The following is a 19,020-nucleotide window of genomic DNA, read 5'->3' as shown; positions in this document are numbered from 1 at the left end:
CGCTCTTCAGCCTCAGGTTTGTTGAACCCATGGAAAGCGTACCATAAATAATCACTTAGAAATACATTTCCCATCCCAATTCTATCTGAATTTTTCTGTCTGAAATTATTGATAAAATATGTCTGTGGCGGCAGAAGCATTTTCATGCATACCTAAGCACATCTCTACATATTCATAGGGTGTCATTTCTGTTGAGATTTTACTGCATGCTTCTCTCACCCTCAGGGCTCCAATCTGCCTGCGCATACATGATTATAGCTCCCGTTGACTTCAGTAACACCTACATGCATGTGTGATGGCAGACTTTTGCCCTTCAGCAGAGAGAAGAGATGCTTGTGACCCAGGCCTCAATCCAGCAAAGATTGACCCACATAATTTATTGCTGTCAAGGGGACTAGTCAGCATTCATAACATTAAGAAGTTGTATACGTTTTTATAGGTCAGGGTCTAAATTGTCAGCTTTTTAGGGCAGGAATTACTTTTCAGTTATTTTGTACAGTTCTTAGAACAATCTTTGATTAGGGCCCCTAGCTATTGTCCTAATTCAAGTACTAGATAATAAGCCTAATGCTTTTATGACAGCTTATGATGGTTGAATATCAAACCCCAGCATTCAAGTTCAGTTTTGATCAACATCCAGAATATCTCCCCTTCCTCTGAAGTTTGTGGACCTGTTGAGTACTCTGAACTAGGTTGCATGGCTTATGTGTACAGATTTTTGGCTTTTATAAGCAGGAAGTCAATTTGTGGAGACACAGTATTTGTAGCAATTCAGAATAAAGTGCCTATGATGGATTGATTCTATGGTTCATGTCCCCATCTGGAAACCAGAAATGAAAGAAAGTCTTTAAGAGAATAGGCCTTTACAGAATCAGTTGTTGATATCAATGGAAGGGTAGGGTTTTCTCCATTGAATTTATCAGTTCAAATAAACATGGGATTACAAATGGCTGGGGATGATATCCTTGGTAATTCCCTATCTGTATGACCCTCTTTGGAGACACAGTTGTAGAAAAGAGACCCGCCACAGTTATATTTCAGGAGAGTAACTGGTTTGTTCTCATTTTGTTGTAGGATATGCCATATTATCGCTCCCAATTTAAGAAATGTGCTGTAGTTGGGAATGGAGGGATTCTGAAGAACAGCAGATGTGGACGGGAGATCGACAGTGCAGATTTTGTATTTCGGTAATCTTTCCTATGCAGCAATTTTAACATTTTATGATACTAAATGGAGGATCATGTATCTCATCTTTCTGACCTAGTAGCGCAGGATTTGCCAGGCTTGATCAAAACAATATTTCACCTAATGTTCTACCCTGTCTCTGTCAGTGGCCAGAACGATATGGTTCAGAAGAAAAAAACTTGCCTAATAGACAACTGTGAAATAACATACTTGTCTGGTGATTTTTTTCCTAACAAAAGGTGACTGGTAATTGGCTGATGTCCTGAAGGTCGATATCCCTATATATTTTTATCTTCACTGTAATAGCTAGGGAGGAGTCTGAATTCCACAGTTCGGTTTGTGTGTTGGAAAAAGTATCGGGTATTTCTTTATACATACATTAGGTCAGATTCTGAACTTGGTATAAATCCAGACTAATTCCAACTAAAGTCAATAAGTTATACCAAATTTAAACTGGTGAAAATAAGAGCAGATTAATTATTACACTCGGTCAAATAATGAATAGAAGCACCTTATTGATATTTCTTTACTGTTCAACACCTTTATTACTTTCTCCAAGCAAAACAGTTGCAATGTTTGTAACCCCATCCCTCAGCTGGAAGACCCTGTGTACCTCTAATTAATATCTGTGGTGTTTCAGACGCCTTTCCACTTTTGGTATATCCTTCTAGAAATAGGATGGCCATACCAGAATACATGTAGATGCCCACCTATTTATACTGCTCAACACTGTTCCTAGCACTGGTTGAAGCAAGTACTGGATCTATAGAAGAACAGCTATGAGGTAGAGAACTGGAGTAACTTTAGTGAGTGGATAATAGGGCTGTGTGAAGCTTCGGGTGCTGATTCAATTCGGAGGAGATTCGGCCCAATTCGGTGGCTGAATCTCCGAATCCAAATCAAATCGGGAGACCAATAAAAAGGTCCAAATCGATTCGAAGCTCCCCGAATCTATTCAGAAAAGATTCAGAGAGCTTCAGAGATTCGGGCAGTCCTCATTCGCCACCGCAGGGAACTGGACCTGGACTCCATGCCGGTAAGTAGGGGGCGGAGGGGGGGGAGGGGGCTGGAGGAGGAGAGAGGGGACCATGGGGGGACCCCATCAGGCCCCATCCCATGCCTGATCCCCCAGCTGCCTGACCCCCATCCACTCTCCCAGCCCTGTCAATGGCTGCCCTGCCCAGCCCCAGCATCCTGCCTTTTAAAAAAAAAAACAAAAACCCGTAGTCACTAGCTGCTGCCAGGCGGCGGGGGGGGGGGGGGAACCCCCCTGCCCCTCCACTTCTCTGTACTGCATGGGGGGCTCTGCCATGATCCCTCATACCCCACCCACTCCTCCAGCTCCCTCCATGGCTGCCCCGGCTGCCCCAGCTCCTGGTTCTTTAAAAAAAAAAAAAAGCCTGGCACTCACCAGCTGCTGCGGCAGCCCTCGGGGCTTCTGGGGGCTTGTGGCCGAGCTCCCCATGCAGCACGGGGCAGTGGAGGGCAGCAGGGATCACCCCCACACCTGGCAGGAGCCGGTGAGTGCGGGGCTTTTATTTTATTTTTTTTAAGAGCTGGGAAGCTGGGCTGGGCGAGGCAGCCATTGATGGGGCTGGGAGAGCAGGTGGGGGATGGGACCTGTTTGATTCGGAGATTCGGCCAATTTGGCAGCGGCCAAATCTCCGAATCAGATTTGGCCAAATCAATTAGGGACAGTGATTCGAGTCACTGTCCCCCAAATCGTCCGAATCTGAAGTGAATACTAACTGCTTTACACAGGCTTAGTGGGAGACCTTATCAAAAGCCTTGCTGAAGTCAAGGTATATCACATCCACTGCTCTCCCTGTATCTACAGAACGAGTCACATTGTCGGAGAAAGCAATCAGGTTGGTCAGGAGTGACTGCCCATGGTGAATCCATGCTGACTGTTCCTAATCATCTTCTCCTCCACGTGCTTAGAAATGGATTCTTAGAGAATCTTGCTCCATGATTTTTCCAGGGACTGAGTTGAGGCTGATCAGATCCTCCTTCCCTTTTTTCAAGATGAGCGCTATATTTGCCCTTTTCCAATCACTGGGAAAGTCACCATGAGCTTTCAAAGATAATGGCTGGCAGCTGTGCAGTCACACTGACTAATTCCCTAAGCATCCTCAGATGCATCGTGTCCAGCTTGTACACGTCCAGCTTTTATAAACAGTTTCTAATCTGTTTGTTTGCCACTGTTGGCTGCTCACCTCCTCCTCAAACTGTGCTGCCCGGTGCAGTAGTCTGGGAGCGGACCTTGCTTATGAGGGTTGAGGCAAAAAAGGCATTGAGCACTTCAGCCTTTGCCGCATCGCCTGTCAAAAGAGATCTGCTGAATTCAGTGGTATCGTGTTGAGGCCTGTGCATATTTTAATACTGACAGGAAGACTTATGGGCAGGGGGATTTAAAACATTTTCTTCTTGCATAAGCAAATATTTATCACAAAGAATTGTCTATTTTATGCACTTATGGAAATATGCACTGGCCAGTAGCTGTCGCCTAGCTCCGCCTACTGCCCAAACTGGCAAACTGCACTGAAGCACATCAGACACGTGCGGAGAAGAAATGCCTGGGCAGGGACTGCTTTTTTTTTTCATTTTCACAACAAAAATATCCTTGGAGTAAGAAGATTTCATATTTTTTATACAACGTATGTAACCGTTATTTAGCTGGTCTATCAGTGTATAAACATCACTGGCTTTTTAGGAGGACCTAAGTCTTGAAACATTTACCCATTGAATGACCATCTGCTGAGATGTAATGCTTTTCTGATTTGGTATATTGGATGTTTTTTATAGTAAAGCATGGTATGTCCTGTAACTTCATTGAATTTTTTCACAATTTAATTTTAGCTTTTGGGCCAAATGTATAAATAACCCATAGCATTACAGTTGACACTAAAGAACTCGATGGCTTTAGAGATGATTTTTTATTGGAATTTTAGCCACATATTTCTGGACAAAGATATTATCAAAATCAAATCAATGAGCCATCAAGAGGGAAATATCATCAATGAGCAATGGACATTGCTACTAGAGAGGTTAACATTCACCATAGCAGGAAAGAGTAAATATATTTCTTCTGACAGCTGCTAGCGTCACCAGCTTGTTACCTGCAATACGCAGTTTGAGCATCAGCACAGTTTGGTCAGGATCTAAATTCACAGCATGTTTCTAATTTTGCTTCTTGGAACAAATGTTTAAACACGACTTCATACCGCAGTCCTGAACAGCTGCAATGAAATATTTAACATACTTGTTTACTTCTTTCCTTTAGATGCAACTTGCCTCCTATATCTGAGAAATATACAGTGGATGTTGGGGTGAAGACAGATGTTGTGACAGTCAATCCCAGTATAATTACTGAAAGGTCAAGTCATTTCTTTTTTAAACCTCTCTAGACTTCCCTCCCATATCTTTGCAAAGCAAACAGAAAAGTATCACACAAATCTGTCTTCAGTGGTTTAAAAATCCTACACTGTTAATCATGTATTTTACTCTTCACATAGTAATTAACTGCAAGAAAAATTACTTCCTGATTATTGTATCTAAGCACTGTGATAAATAGCAGCACCTGGGCTTGCATTTTAATACTGAAAAGTGGGTAGTTGATGAACTGAAAGCACCTTAAGGGAAGCCCTCTCCTAGTCAAAAATGCCATGTGTACACTGCAGGAATAAATCCTGTTTAGTAAGTGTATTAACTAAGCTAACACTTAATTATGTGTTTTAGGTAAAATGTAGTGTTTAGTGTAGACAAAGAAACTTCTTTTTTATGCTATTCAGTTTGAGTGCCACGGGTTGTCCAAGGATACTAAATCTTGCTAATTAATTAGCCAGTTTGCTAAACCCACATTATAGTCCTAGTTTAGATTAGACATAGGGGCCTGATTCTGTGCTATGCTGGGATTCTGGCTGTCATTCACCAAGTCACTTAGGCATCTGCATATGTCCCATTATGGCCAGTAGCATATATATAAAGTTAAGCAGAGTCTTGTATGATCCTGTTGAATCAAAGACACCGTTCCTATGTGTAAAGTTAATCATACAATAGGGGCCTTACTGTTAAATCTTTAGTTAGTCAATCTTTTCCTTCATTATGTCATCATCCATGAATAATCTGAGTGGGATTTGGTCATAACAGATATATTTGGTCAGATCTAGGAATTCAGATATTTCATTAACTTTCCTGTTCTGATGTGCAGCTTATTCATTATTTTCCATAACCCTATGCCAATAGGGGTTAATCATTTATTTAAGGAATAGCTGATCAAAAAATTTCAAGATCTTAAAATACTGATATTTTGAAAGAAAAAAATTATATGTAACCGACCATGCAAAGGCCAGTGAACTTACTGATCAAGGGCCATATGTCCCTAACTTTAATTTCCTCTCCCTTTATGCCAAAATTTTCATATGAATATGTACCCCAATTGCTGAGCTAAATATATTTTTCATCTTTCACTGGAACAAAATGTCGACGGAATTTTTTGCAACCAGCTCTACTGAAAAATCGGGAATGAGTCATGCAAAATTTCCCCATCAGCATAAGAGTTTCTTGCTGGTTTGTTTAGTTGTGCCCATTTGATTGTCATTTGCCTCCTTGTACCTGCAGGTTCCATAAACTGGAGAAATGGCGCAAACCCTTCTACGACGTGCTCCAGGTTTATGAAAACGCATCGGTGTTGCTGCCCGCTTTCTACAACACGCGCAACACGGATGTCTCTATCCGGGTCAAATACGTCCTGGATGATTTTGAATCTCAGCAAGCTGTTTACTACTTCCACCCGCAGTATCTCATCAACGTCTCGCGGTACTGGCTCGGTCAAGGGGTGCGGGCCAAGCGTGTTAGCACAGGGCTGATTCTGGTGACTGCTGCCCTGGAGCTGTGTGAAGAGGTCCACCTGTTTGGCTTTTGGGCTTTCCCCATGAACCCCTCAGGGATTTTTATAACTCATCACTATTATGACAATGTCAAACCTCGCCCTGGCTTCCATGCTATGCCATCAGAAATCTTCAACTTCCTTCACATGCACAGCAAAGGTATCCTGCGGGTTCACACGGGGACCTGCAGCTGCTGTTGATGGTTGTGTCTTTTTCCTCTGGTGTAAAAGTGCAACAGGAACTTACTGTCTGTGTTTAGTGTAGAAGAGTTTTCTTACATCATGAGATTATGCAATAATTGTTTGATACAAATTTCTCAAGGCATTGCGTTCCATAGGAGCTGGGATAGCAGCATCTTTCCTGCTAGCTGAGTAGGGTTCACTTTGATTCGGGTAAAGCAAAACTCTTGTGTCACACGATATGCCCTGCCCTAGAAATCAAATCAAGTAAGAAGCACATTTCTAATAGGTTTTAGAGATCCACAAAGCACATCAGTGTAGGTGTCATTTCACTTTCAGGAAAAGCACCCAACTGAACTCACTGGTTGAGGAGGATTTTAGCACACGGTGGATGGCATTACACAGATGCTTCTGAAGCAGACACCACTGGACATCGGCAGTTTTATTGCAACAGTGGTTCTCATGCATTCAGATTTTAAAAGGAAGTTCTTTATGTATCCGTGTAGTTCAAAGGGCAAATATATAAGCTGTGATCTTTATTCCGTCATGTCACACCGTACTGGCGAAACGCATCTGCTAGATGTGATACAGCCAAGACGGTCGTTTGAGAAGAATTCAGGCAAGATGCAGCGGGGGGCTAAACTCTAGTTCCCAGCGACGCTAACTATCAATATCAAGTCTTACTGAATCAGTAAGAGCACCACAGATTTTTCTTCCCTGTGCCTCCCCCCATCAAGTCTCCTTCTCTTCTCCAAATGCATCTGTCTTTCTCATAGATGTAATACTTCCTTCCAGCCAAAAAGGCTAACAATGTCTATGTATGTCTTCTTCGGCAGTCACCAGCTCTGGCCTTCAGACATTGTTTCCAAGCACAGGAATGCATTGTCCCCTCTGAATCCTGCCAGATCGTTTTCAAGCTGAATGGCACTTGTATCGCTCTGTTGAGCCATCAAGACGATTCTGCATGATTTGGGCAGAATTGATGTTTTGGGATTCAAATGACACAGAGCACAGGAGCGAATAAGGCTATTCTGAATATTTTGTTGATTTTGATGAAGTACCAGAACTGTGATGTGCTGTCGTGTAAGTTGTCTAGTTATGTCATAAATGTAAGTACCTCCTGGGAGGTGCTCATGGGTGGGGGAATGATGTTAGGACACAATGGGAAAACTTAGTTTGATGAACATGAAAATGATGTACTTAAGGACCTCAGGTGTCTTAATTAGACACTGCTTTATGCTGAGGGCATCCTTACAATTGTTATCCTATTTAAGGCTAGTTTAGACTTAGAAGATTAACCAGTGTGAGTGTGTCAGTTGTGCCAGGGGGATTGTTTTGCTTCCATAGTTAATTTGGTAAAAGCTCTAATGTAGATGCGATTTTCCTGGTTACAAAGGCATTGTGTATCATCATATTTAGAATAATATTAATATGTTATATGATATAATATATTAATAATTATATTTATTTTGGTTCTGAAACTGGTATAAACGATACTGGTATATGTATTCTCATGCTGGCATAATCGTGTCCACACTAAGATGGAGTTTGCTGCTTTTAGTATGCCGTTGTAATTGAAAAAGCAACATTTTGAAGTGCAGACAAGCCTTTAACCTAAAGTAAATCCTCTGGCAGAGTATACTTTTGTATAGTGATTATGGGTCTGTTAAGGGTAGAGGATAGTGCCTGGGATCATGCCTTTCCCCAGGACTATCAAAACTTACAGCTGAATAGTTTACTATTTTTGCAGGCACCCTATCTTTGTAAACTGTTGCCATACTGATTTAGCTACACCTTTTCTGGCCTACGTGGAAGAGGCCTCCTTTTAGAGACAGGCTGAGTGTGTGGAGGTTGGATCCAGAAAAGGTTTCCTTAGCCATCTTCCTCAAAAGCAGCACTCACCCAGGTCGGACAAGTTCTGCCCTTTCCGCAACCTATCCCACCACTCCCTCCCTTATTCCTTTATTTGAGAGCTTTCTTCTGCGTGCCTGGCTTTAACCATTAACCTGTCTCCTTCCAGCTGTTTATCCTATTTCTAAAGGTGCCATCAACTTAATTTCTAGCCCTTCTCAACTCCTGTTATCCCAGTGTCCACTTCTAACGACCCAGCTGATGTCAGAGACAAACTTTATTGATTTCAGTAGTAGCAGTTTTTGGCCCTAATTCTTTATCTCCATAGTCACATGTACTGTCCTTCCTGTCTATTGGGCTCACAATCGTTGGCGTTGCTTTACAATCATTGGTGTTGCTCACAATCATTGGGTTGTTTTTCACTGTCTGTTTGCTTTTATTCAGGCTCATCAAATCCTGTAAATTTTGCTCCATGAATATCAGCAACCGTGCCATTAATAACCTACTTGCTGGTTCTCACTCACCTGGCTATTGCAACAGGTTCCTGTCGATTTTCCCTGACTTTTCCCCTCTCCCTTTTGGCCTGGACAAACAAAAGTGCTGCTAACACCTTACTTGGTCTTGCTTCTGATCCTATTGACCTTTTCCCTAGGACCCCACTATGGTTCCCCAGCTCTTACTGTATCACGTCCAGTCATCTACGCAGCGCTACATGACCTTGTCTCTTTGCTCTCATTTCTCCTACTCCATCATCCTCTTCCCATGCATTTCCCATGGCTGCCTGCATCTTTATAACTTCCTCTGCTTCATGCCTCCTTCAGCTGGGGCAGTCTTGCCCTCTTCCCCGACAGTTCTCTCTCTTCGTCATCTTCACGTCTTTCCGTGCTTGATGTGCTGTCCAGTGTTTTGTCTTGTCTAACTTAGATTTCAAGGGCTTTTATCAAGGAAAATGTCTTAATTGGTGTATGGATTGGGAGTTTTTAAATGCAGGTTATACGAATGTTTGTTTGTCTAGGGTGGCTTAGACAGAGATGAGTCTCCCTGGGGGTTGGACTAGAGGGTCTCTGAGGTCCTTTACAGCCCAGTTTATCTTTGATTCTGTGGAGTGCTGTGTAAATGTACGTGCATTATATGTGATGATTAGTTTTGGGGTAAAGTTGAAGTCTGAGCCAGAGTTTAGGGTTTTTAGTTTACAGAGATCTAATAAGCTCACAAGATGTTGTCTGCCTCCCATTCAGCTTGAAGGCATTCTGTTTCGAAGCCCCTTTCCCATCCCTGCAGCTATCAAAATGGCTTACTCTACACACAAAACATAAGGATTAAAAGGAAATAAAATACAGCAGATATTATTTAAAAAGTCACTATTGACTAGCAGTGACCAGAAGGGGACTGGAGTTACTACTATAGTTCTCTGTCTTTGGAATAGGAAATGCGATAAGATTTAAGGTCACAGTCTAGTGACATGAGAGTAATAGAGTATAGATTTCAGAAGTCAAATAGGAGAAGAATAGCTGGAATCGGGCAAGATGCCTGTATTTGGGGGTCCTGTGTTTCTTGCTGCCAGGGAGGTGTATTACTTTTTAGTGGGCATTTCTTTGTAAATAATAAGCATCAAATTCTAAGCACAGTGAGTGCAAATTGATGGATGTCTGAGTGCATGGTATGAGTTGCCTTGATTTTGCATATAAAAGAAACATGTGTCTTTGATGTGTAAAATGATGTCTAAAGGGCTTTGATGATGAAAAGTGCAATGTAATCCAGTGACTTGGAGGTCAGGATGGGAGTGGAAAGGGTCTGAGTTCTATTCCCATTTTTGCTATAGATGGCTGGTCTAAATGGGATTAAATTGGATTGAATTAAATGGGATTGAATGTCTGGGCCTTGGTTTGTCCAGCTGTGAAATGGAGATGACATTGGTCAGCTACTGTCTACAAGATACTTTGCGATCTAGGATGAAAAGTGTTACGTAACAGCAGGTAGCATCATTAGAACATGCATAACATTGGTCATCCTGACAGTATCCAGCAAACACCAATCAACTAATCTTCCCGATACACAGATTGTCATGCCCTCTTATTAGAGCTCAAGAAACCAAGGCAAGAGTCAAGTAGATGAATTGCCTGAGGCCAAGGGGTGAGTCTGTGTGAGAGCTGGGGTTAGCACTGGTGGCCCAGCCCTTGTCTAGCCCACTAGAAAACAACGCCTCTCGTTATGCATTAAGCTTTATAATAATGGGAACGATCCTGAAGCCCTTACTAGGATTCAGTCATTCTTTCTGAGCAAAGTGTGAGCAAAGGAGTTCAGGATTTGGCTCAGTATTGCTGTGCTGTGGGTATCTCCAGAGGTGCAGCAGCACAGCTGCGCGCCCAGGGCAGTGCCGGCTCCTATCCTGATTGTGTCTGGATTGTCAGCCACCACTGGGATAATGGCTGCTTTTCCACCTCCCCGTAAAAGCAGTGCCTGCGGGTGCTGCTCCTGTCACCCCTCCTCAGTTACACTACTGGGTATCTCTGTGGTGGAGGGTATTTTGTTCTGAATGAAGTGAACAGTGATTAGGAGCCTGACATATTGTGAAAGACACTAGTAAAAGAAGGAAAGCACTGGAAAGGTACCTGCAAGTAGGAAGATAATGGTGCAATTCTCCTTTTTCAATCTCAATTTCAATTCACTTGGGTTTTTAGGACAGAAACTTGACTCTTGGATAACGGATCTTCCTTCCCTTTGGTCATTTCACATGAATGAATAATGTACCTAAAACAGTGGTATACTGTAAGAAGTACAGTTTTGCCGTGTTTGGTGATGATTCTCTAATTATTCTATTTTTTTAGTGATTTAAGAATTAATATGCATGATGCTTCCAACTAACATAAAAGGCCCAGACCAGCAGTGTTCATCCAGGCAAAAACTTGTGTTGAAGGAAATGGGTGGTTGATTTGTGTAGGGACTGTGGAACCTGGCCCCAAACCTATGCTTCTCAAGCTTTTCGTGTTGGTGTACATAAATGGGTGGACTTAGAGATATATGATAGCATATGGAACCCATATATATATTTTTAAATAATTGTATCATATGTGGTTAGTCTATGATGTGAAATATATGCTGTTTCCTTGAGAGTTTATTGTTACTTATCTTGTTCATTTTTCAGATTATTGCTGGAAAAGGGACTTAAGAAAAGTTCTTGGCATTTTGAAAATGCCCTGAATGGTATTTCTTTGTCCTGGGCTCAGGTCTTGCACCAGGCCCCCAAACCCCAGACAACTACCTGCAGAAAACAACGTCAAGGGGTCACAGTTGCAGGACTCTGGCAGTATGGAGCAGCTTTCAGGAACTAGGTCTGAGAAGGCCGTATTGTTCTCTGTGTGCAATACATAAATGTCACAGAAGGGAATGCGCCTCTTCTAATGCACAGTGCTCATTGCTTGTGAAATGAAGCTGCAGAATGGGTTGTTCAGTGTTCAAACCAGCCAGAGTTTATGGCAGGGTGGGTAAAATGGCAGATCTGGCCTGTGGTCGGACTCCATTTCCTAGCAGCCCCTGCCCATGCAGCTCGCGGCTGGTCTGCGTGGAGACCCCAGGATCATACGGCTGCAGAACCAGGGCTTTGCCCCAGCCCTGGCCCATTGCTGTTGGAGCCCCACAATCCTGGGGTCTCCACCGGCCAGGGGCTGCTCTGGGGCTGTGATCTTGGGGCGGTGACAGCCCAGGGCCGGAGCTGGGGCAGAGCCACGGTCCATTCCCTGCACACCCGGCCCATGAAACCCACGCTTGTCACAGGGGCGTGTGGGCAGTGGATCTAACCCTAAACCTAACCCAGGAGGAGCTGCTGCCGCAGGGGCTGCTGGGAAATGAAGTCGGCTGCAATTTTGCCCACCCCTGATTTATGGCGCAGCAGCCCTGCCTAATGTTGCCATTTAGACAAGAGGACAAAAAGGGCTAAAAGACTGTTAGGAAAGCCACACCATTGCTCTTCAGTCTTTATTTTGTTTCCCACTTTAATCAGTGTTAAGCTTCAGAAAACCAGGAAATTCACGATAATTGATGGTATCTGGCTCCCCCACGTCCAGTGAAAACAACAAAAATAGCCACTCTTAAAGGACCCTCTGTTTAAATGTCCTTTTACACCTGGTATATCTGGCTGACCCTCAATGGCTGTAAATGAAGAAGTCAGCTGCTGGCGAGTTGCCCACCAAGGGCTCCTATACCCCTGCCAGATGTTTGGTCCAACGCGTGCTAATTAGCACACATTGGAACAGACTCAATTAATCAAGTTTGCTGGAGCGTGTTAATCAACATGCTCCAGTAGCCTCCATGTCACCTCTATTCAGCATCCCTGTGCTTCAAAATGATGGCAGGGATGCTTTAACTAAAGCTTCTTGAACGAGCTTTAGTTCAAGTGCCTCCGCCACGATCTTGAAGTGCAGAGCACTGAACACACGTGACGCTGCGGGCCCTTTAATTAGAGCAGCTCTCAGAGCCGCTCTAATTAAAGTGCCCCCCTCATCCCGGAGCATGTGTGTAGATGCTACCTGCATAAAGGGGATCCTTTTCCATTTTAAACTACTGACATTTCACACGGAAAAGGCTGCAATAAAAACATCTGACTTGTCATAGCAGGAACTTGCTCAGCAATTTAGCATCACTCTGGGAGGTTAACGTTGACTCTTAGCCACCTTGCTGAGCATGGGAATAGCTGGGAGAGGGGCAGAGGAAATGATAATATTAGCAGTTATTTGCTGGGTCCAGATATTATTCACGTGAAATTCTGAGGGAGGCGGTATTAGGTTAACATTACAACATAACAGTGGTAATTGGGCATGGGACACATGGGCTTACACTGGATGGCAGTGCAGGATTGAGGGAGGGAAGGGTCGATGGGACTGCTCCTTCTTTAGTGGCTGGTCCAGCTAAGGGTGTCAGTCATTTCAGGATAAGCAGTGTAGTCTCTTGCTTTCAGCTCTGTCGGTCTCATGTTCAAACCCTGGTGTTGATCAAATGTGATAGATCAACACCAGGGTAAATCCTCTGTTGTGTACTGCAGCATATCCTTTGTGATTCCACTGGTGCGTGGTAAAGTCAACTCACACTGCCTACGGGTCTCTCATCCCTGGGCTCCAAGATGCTCCTTGGAGGCTCCACCACATGTCAGTACCTGGGAGTTACCTAGGGTAGGCTTCAGGACATGGCAAGTAAGCCCATGAGCTTCACTGAAGAAACCCTAGGGAGAGGGTAGCAGGTTGTAGTGATGACTGTTGCAGGGGCACTACATTTTGGAAGCTGCAATAACAACTGCATAGTTGCTGCATGGTGCTTGTACGGGAAGATGCAAGTTTGACGTAGACAGCCCCCATGCACAGAGAGATCATTCACCCAGAGTGATTGAGTGATGTGAAAGAGGGGCAGAGAAACCCAACTGGAGAGATGCATTGTGCCACGAATAATTTACACTGAATGGGTGGTTTGTTAAATCAACAGGGACTGTGGCTTCTGTTTGTAACACAGCACAGAGATAGAGCGGTCCTTCCTGTTAGATGTTATGCTGTGCGCAATGGGTCAGTGCTTTCTGGAGTCGGTGTGTGAGGGGGTTCCTGAACAAACACTGCTGGAACAAGCGGCTAGGGGACTTGCTTCTTCTCTGGGCCTTTTGTGGCATAGACCTTTGCAATCGGAACCCTGAATTTCCAAAATGATACAACCCTGAGGATAACCCTGCTGTTCACCTGGCTTACATCTCATTGCGCAGAGAGCTCTGGGACTTTTGCATGTGAATTAAAAGGGAAACCCTTACAAAATTCTGCAGCCCTTATTCTGCCCAAACTCCCCTTGGAACGTGGGAGTCACTAGGAGCTTGGCTTGACTTTGGAATAAAAGTCCAGGCCACAGTGGGCATTAGTAGGCATCTATATGCCACAGGCCAGATCCATAGCCCAATCACTTACGGAGTCAAGGGGATGGGATTATGGGGACTGAGCCCTGATTGCAATGGTGCAAGCAGCTTATCATTTCTCAGCCAGTTGTATAGATTGTAAATATTGGATAGTAGCATTACAGTGTTTTTAATTGTGTGTGTGCAGACAAGAAGCAAATCTTACCTGGGGACAGAAACTTTGCGTATCTCCCTTTCTCCTCCAGATTCCTGCACCTTCATCTCTGGGAAGCATCATATTTCCAAGCCATCTATGCAAAGCATTTCATGGAGATAGCGCAAATTGCCATATAAAATCGCAGGCAATGTAAATACTAATCAGGCTTCCCTACCTGATTGGGTGCATGTAGGAATCACACGCCTTGAGGAAAGGGCCATTTCCTTGGATCTGGGTGGCATTCCTTGGTGATTCTAAGGCGGGGTGCTCAACCTTTCAGCCCCGTGGGCCAGATGAGGGGTGCGGGCTGATTCGGCCTCCGCATGCTAGATTTGGGCCCTGGAGTCCTGCACCACCTCTGCCCACTGGGATCAGGCCCCAAAGCCTCCTGCCACCCCTGCCTGGTCTTGCATGCTGAGATTTGGCTCTGGTGGGTCCCGCGTCACCTCGGCTCATCCCTATGTACGAGGTTTGCCACGCTGCGCTCCCAATTTAGTACACAGGGCAATGACCTGCGAGGCTCCTCATGGACCTGTGGGAAACTCTACGGGCTGGATGATATGGTGCTGGGGGCCAAATCTAGCCCACGGGTTGAGGATTGAGCAAACCTGTTCTAATGGCTTTGGGACAAGGGTGCAATCTCCCTCCTTTAAAGTCCTCAGGAGGTTTGCAGTTGGCTTCTGTGGGGCAGCAATAGGGCCTCACAGCTCTCAGTTAAAGTTATAGATGAATGGATAACATATCACTGGAAAAACCACTTCAGTATTATGCTGTGATCCTTGTAATGGGAATGGGCAATTCGGCGTAAGCGTGTCATTTGCATGGTATTGGAAAATCAACAGCAGCTGTAGTTAGGGAAGTCCTTTCCAGCAACCCGAGGGGAGAGCCGACTGTGCGCTGGTATGACAGTGCAGGGGTCTGACATTTCATGCCTTGCGTACATCAAAATCCCATAGACTGCCCTGCGTATGTGGGGTACATTTGGGATGCAGGCGCGAGCCTTACTGGGAAACTTTGGACAGTACAAAAACCTGCCTTGAATGTATGCATGGGGCTGGAAGCTTGTAAATAAATGACTATGCTACTGATATGTCTGAGTTCCCTTTAGAAAGCCATACATGTTCTCCATGTTCAGTTTGGTGAGCTGATGTGCATCCTTTTAACACCCCCAGTTACTGTAACAAGTTAGTGCACAACATGGTTACAAGTTCATGCAACGGATAACCAGATAACATGTTGGATGGATCTAAAAACTGGCATCCTCTTGAACTCCTGAGGGGAATCAAGGCATTGAAGTCTCTCCACTGCCCCATAAAGTTTGTATATACCATAATTAATACCAACATTATTGGTAAGGAACACCCAGGACCAAGCTAGTCCTGTTGGTTGCATCACCGGATGCTGTAGAAGTGATGCACACCGGAGACCCTGTGACTGAACCTTGCAAGGAAAACTGCTTGCTACCGGTGGTGACCTTCATTTCTTTGCTTAGGGTCTACGTCTTGCAAAACGTAGTAAGGTCTTTTATCAGATGTCAGCCTTCAGCTAAGTGAAATTGTACTGTGTTTGATAGAGACCTTCACACAAAGGAAAAGAGAGAGGGAAAAATGCTGGTTCAATGTCCTCCATTGTCATCTGATAGAAACAAATATTCCAATCCATTGGAACAAATGTCTGTGTCTTCAAGCTAATGGACGTGGGCTACTATTAAAATAAACTGTGTTCCTGTTTTCTGTCATGTTTAGGTGGGGGAAAAATCAACTTGATTTATGCCTACTTGTTAACAACCTCATGTTCATGGATTCTTGGTTTACTAAAATCTTCCACCTTGTAATTTTTGCTTATTGTTTTTGTAGCTGTACTCCAATTGTGATAGAAAGCCTATCAATTGATGTAAGCCATAACTAAAACAGTAATCAGGGTACTTTTTTTGGTCTGTGTCACTGTGTTTGAAAGACAACTTAACTCAGTCCAATAAACCAGTCTAATAGTTTCATTTTAAAAGCACTTTGTGCCATTTTTTTTTGTGATTCCATATTAACACGTATCTTTTTCAGTCCATGGTCTTTGAACTTAGCCAGACCATCAGCTGGGATAAGCTGGCTTGGATAAATGGAGACAGGCATTTAAATCAGCGGGAGATTCAATAGCGTCACCATTAAATGCTGAATGGTAAGTTCTGGATTGGAGCCTTGAGCACACCTAGACAAGACAACGTAATGCAAAGGGTTGCTCCCAGCAGTCCTGAAATAAATAACCTCTCAAAAACCTTTGCGATCTACCCCCTCCCCACATCTTCCTCCTTTATCTGTGTATCTGTGATGGTTCTGTGCATGTAGTACCCTGGCACCTCCCATCAAATTATGAGCAACATCATTTCTGTCTGAAAAGGGCTGTTGTCTCTACTGCTCTCTTGTTTGAGATTTGCTTCTGGAATTGGGATTCATTCCTTCTGGTTGCTCTGTCGCCAAACCCCCCAAACAAACCAACTCCCCAAACCAGCTTTCTTTTCAGGGTGTTCTGCAGCTGCTCTTAATGCAGCTATTTGTGCAAATAAAGGGATTTTGCCTTATGCTCTAAAATTAGCTACTTTGGTGTACAGATTTTATAGGCACCCTCTGTATAGAGAGGTGGATGGGGACCTGCAGGTCATCTAATCCAGCTACCTGCAGAGATGCAGGATTGGGTATGCCAAAGCAGATGCTCCTCCACTTTCTTGAAATTTGAAAGCCTTCAGTGAAGGAGATCCCACAGCTTTCCTAGCTAGTGTATGCCGCTGTCTTACTGTTCCAACATCTGGGAAGTTTTCCCTGAGTTTGGATTTAAATCTGTTTTGCAGTAGAGACCTGCTGCCTTGTGTCCCTGTTCCAAGGGAGAACAATGTTTTCGTCTTTTTATAGCAGCCTTTCAGATATTTGAAAACTACCAACATGTCTCGGCCTGAATCTTCTTTATCATCTTTGTTACCCACCTTCACATCCTCTTCAGGTTCTCTATATCCTTCTTATAACATAGTGCCCCAAACTGGACCTAATACTCCAGCTAAGACAGGGGCAGGCAAAATGTGGCCCGCAGGCCAGATGCGGCCCATCAGGCCATTGCATCTGGCCTGCGGGACCCCTAAAAAATTTAGAAAATAAATATTAATCTGCCCCTGGCTGCCTGTCATGCGTCCCTCAATGGCTTGCCAAAACTCAGTAAGTGACCCTCTGCCCAAAATAATTGCCCGCCCCTGAGCTAAGACCTAGCAGCACTGATCCATTATGAGTTGCTTTTTCCTTGCTGCTATTCAACCAATCGTGTCTATACCATGGTAATGTGAACTCGTCCACATTTCTCCATCTTCCTTCCGAGAAGCATTTAACTAAAGCTCAGCTACATGTCCACCATATTCCCCTCATCCACCGAACTAGTCACCCTGTCAAAGAAGGAAATCAGACTGATTCAACATGATTTTTCGTCTTATTGGCTGCTAGTGATCACTTGTTCCGCCTCCAGGTATTTACCACTTTACTATATAATTTACTCTAGAAACAGCCCAAGTCGGTCTATCATTTTCTCTGTTTTCTTATTTTCTCTTTATAAAGACAGGTGCACAGATATTACAGGTACCCTCTGGGGGTCTCACACATCATCAAGGTATTTGCAAATCTTATTACCAGCGATGGCATCGTTTCTTCAGCTGGTTCCTTTAGCGCCCTGGGATGGGTGCTTTCAGGTCCTACTGACTTCAATTCATTCAAATTAATGGAAAGTGTTCTGGTGCATTCCTTACCATGCTCTACATCCCTCATTCCTTACCATGCTCTACATCCCTCCGCCTTCTTTGTCTATGCTCATTTTGCTAGTCATCTGCTGGCAGTTTACTTTCTTTTGTGAAGACTGAAGCAACAGAGACATTTTACATCATCACTGTCTTTATGTCTTTCAGTGATGGTTCGCTTTCTCCTTTGAGTAATAGTCCCTGCTTCTCCAATCTTTTTCATCTGACCTATTCACTGGACCTGCTCTTGTTGTCTTAATATCACTTGCTGGTTGTAACCTATTTTTTTGCCTTTGCCTTCCTGGTTTTGTCCCTACAAATTCATGCTATTCCTCTGTGTATTTTGTATGTGTGACAGCCTTCCTTCTGTTGCCTGCATGCATCTCTTGATTTGTAGAGAGTTAAATAGTTCTCTGTCCAGACACATTGGTTCTTGCAGGGTTTTTTTAATCTTCCCTTCGCATTGGAATAACTGGATGGTGAACCTCCAGTATTATATCTGAATACTTCTAGTAGATTTGGTCTCATCCTGATCCCTGCGGTGGGGAATGATTGAGCTGGAAGGCCCGTTACCTGAAATCATCAAGCCTGAGTTCACCAAATCTTACCCTATGGGAATTTGCCCTCTTTCTAAGTCCCCTTTCCCTGCACTAGTAATGTGCACTAGTAATATGCTCATCATTGCTGCTTCAAAGCACCATGTAAGTCAAGACAGTTTGTTTACGGTTAAGTAGTTATCTGCACTTAAAGCAAAGAGTGCCGTCAGATACCGTTACTGTTATCTGCATTGAAAAAACTAAATCTCAAAATTGTATCACACTTAAGTAATATTGAGCAATCCACAACTTCATCTTGGATTTAATTTTAGATATTCCCTGGATGCAGTATTGAGCAGGGAGCGCTGTTAGGTATATTGCCTGAGCAAACCTATTAGCTGGCAATTTCTGATACAGGAATCAGTAGCCAAATAGTTAACAGTGATCAGTTAGGTGGTTCAATCAGGCTGGAAAACTAATACCTTGAATAGGTTAACAGGGGAAAGCTTATGCCTCCCTAGATGTGATTTGTTTGGT

General features: G+C 43.8%; 1 protein-coding gene across 1 annotated transcript in view; it reads left to right on the top strand.

Moving 5' to 3' along the window:
- The window catches only part of ST8SIA5 (ST8 alpha-N-acetyl-neuraminide alpha-2,8-sialyltransferase 5), a 50,037-nt gene extending 33,876 nt beyond the window's left edge, over positions 1-16,161 (top strand). Inside the window, exons 5-7 of the mRNA XM_014525282.2 lie at positions 1,075-1,187; positions 4,469-4,561; positions 5,806-16,161. Of these exons, the coding sequence (XP_014380768.1) occupies positions 1,075-1,187; positions 4,469-4,561; positions 5,806-6,274 (675 nt within the window). The 3' untranslated portion in view covers positions 6,275-16,161. The remainder of the gene's footprint in view (positions 1-1,074; positions 1,188-4,468; positions 4,562-5,805) is intronic.
- Positions 16,162-19,020: the final 2,859 nt, after the last annotated feature.

The sequence above is a fragment of the Alligator sinensis genome, unplaced genomic scaffold (assembly GCF_000455745.1).
Source record: "Alligator sinensis unplaced genomic scaffold, ASM45574v1 scaffold518_2, whole genome shotgun sequence".
In the NCBI taxonomy this organism is placed as follows: domain Eukaryota; kingdom Metazoa; phylum Chordata; order Crocodylia; family Alligatoridae; genus Alligator; species Alligator sinensis.
This window is presented reverse-complemented; position numbering and strand designations above follow the sequence as displayed.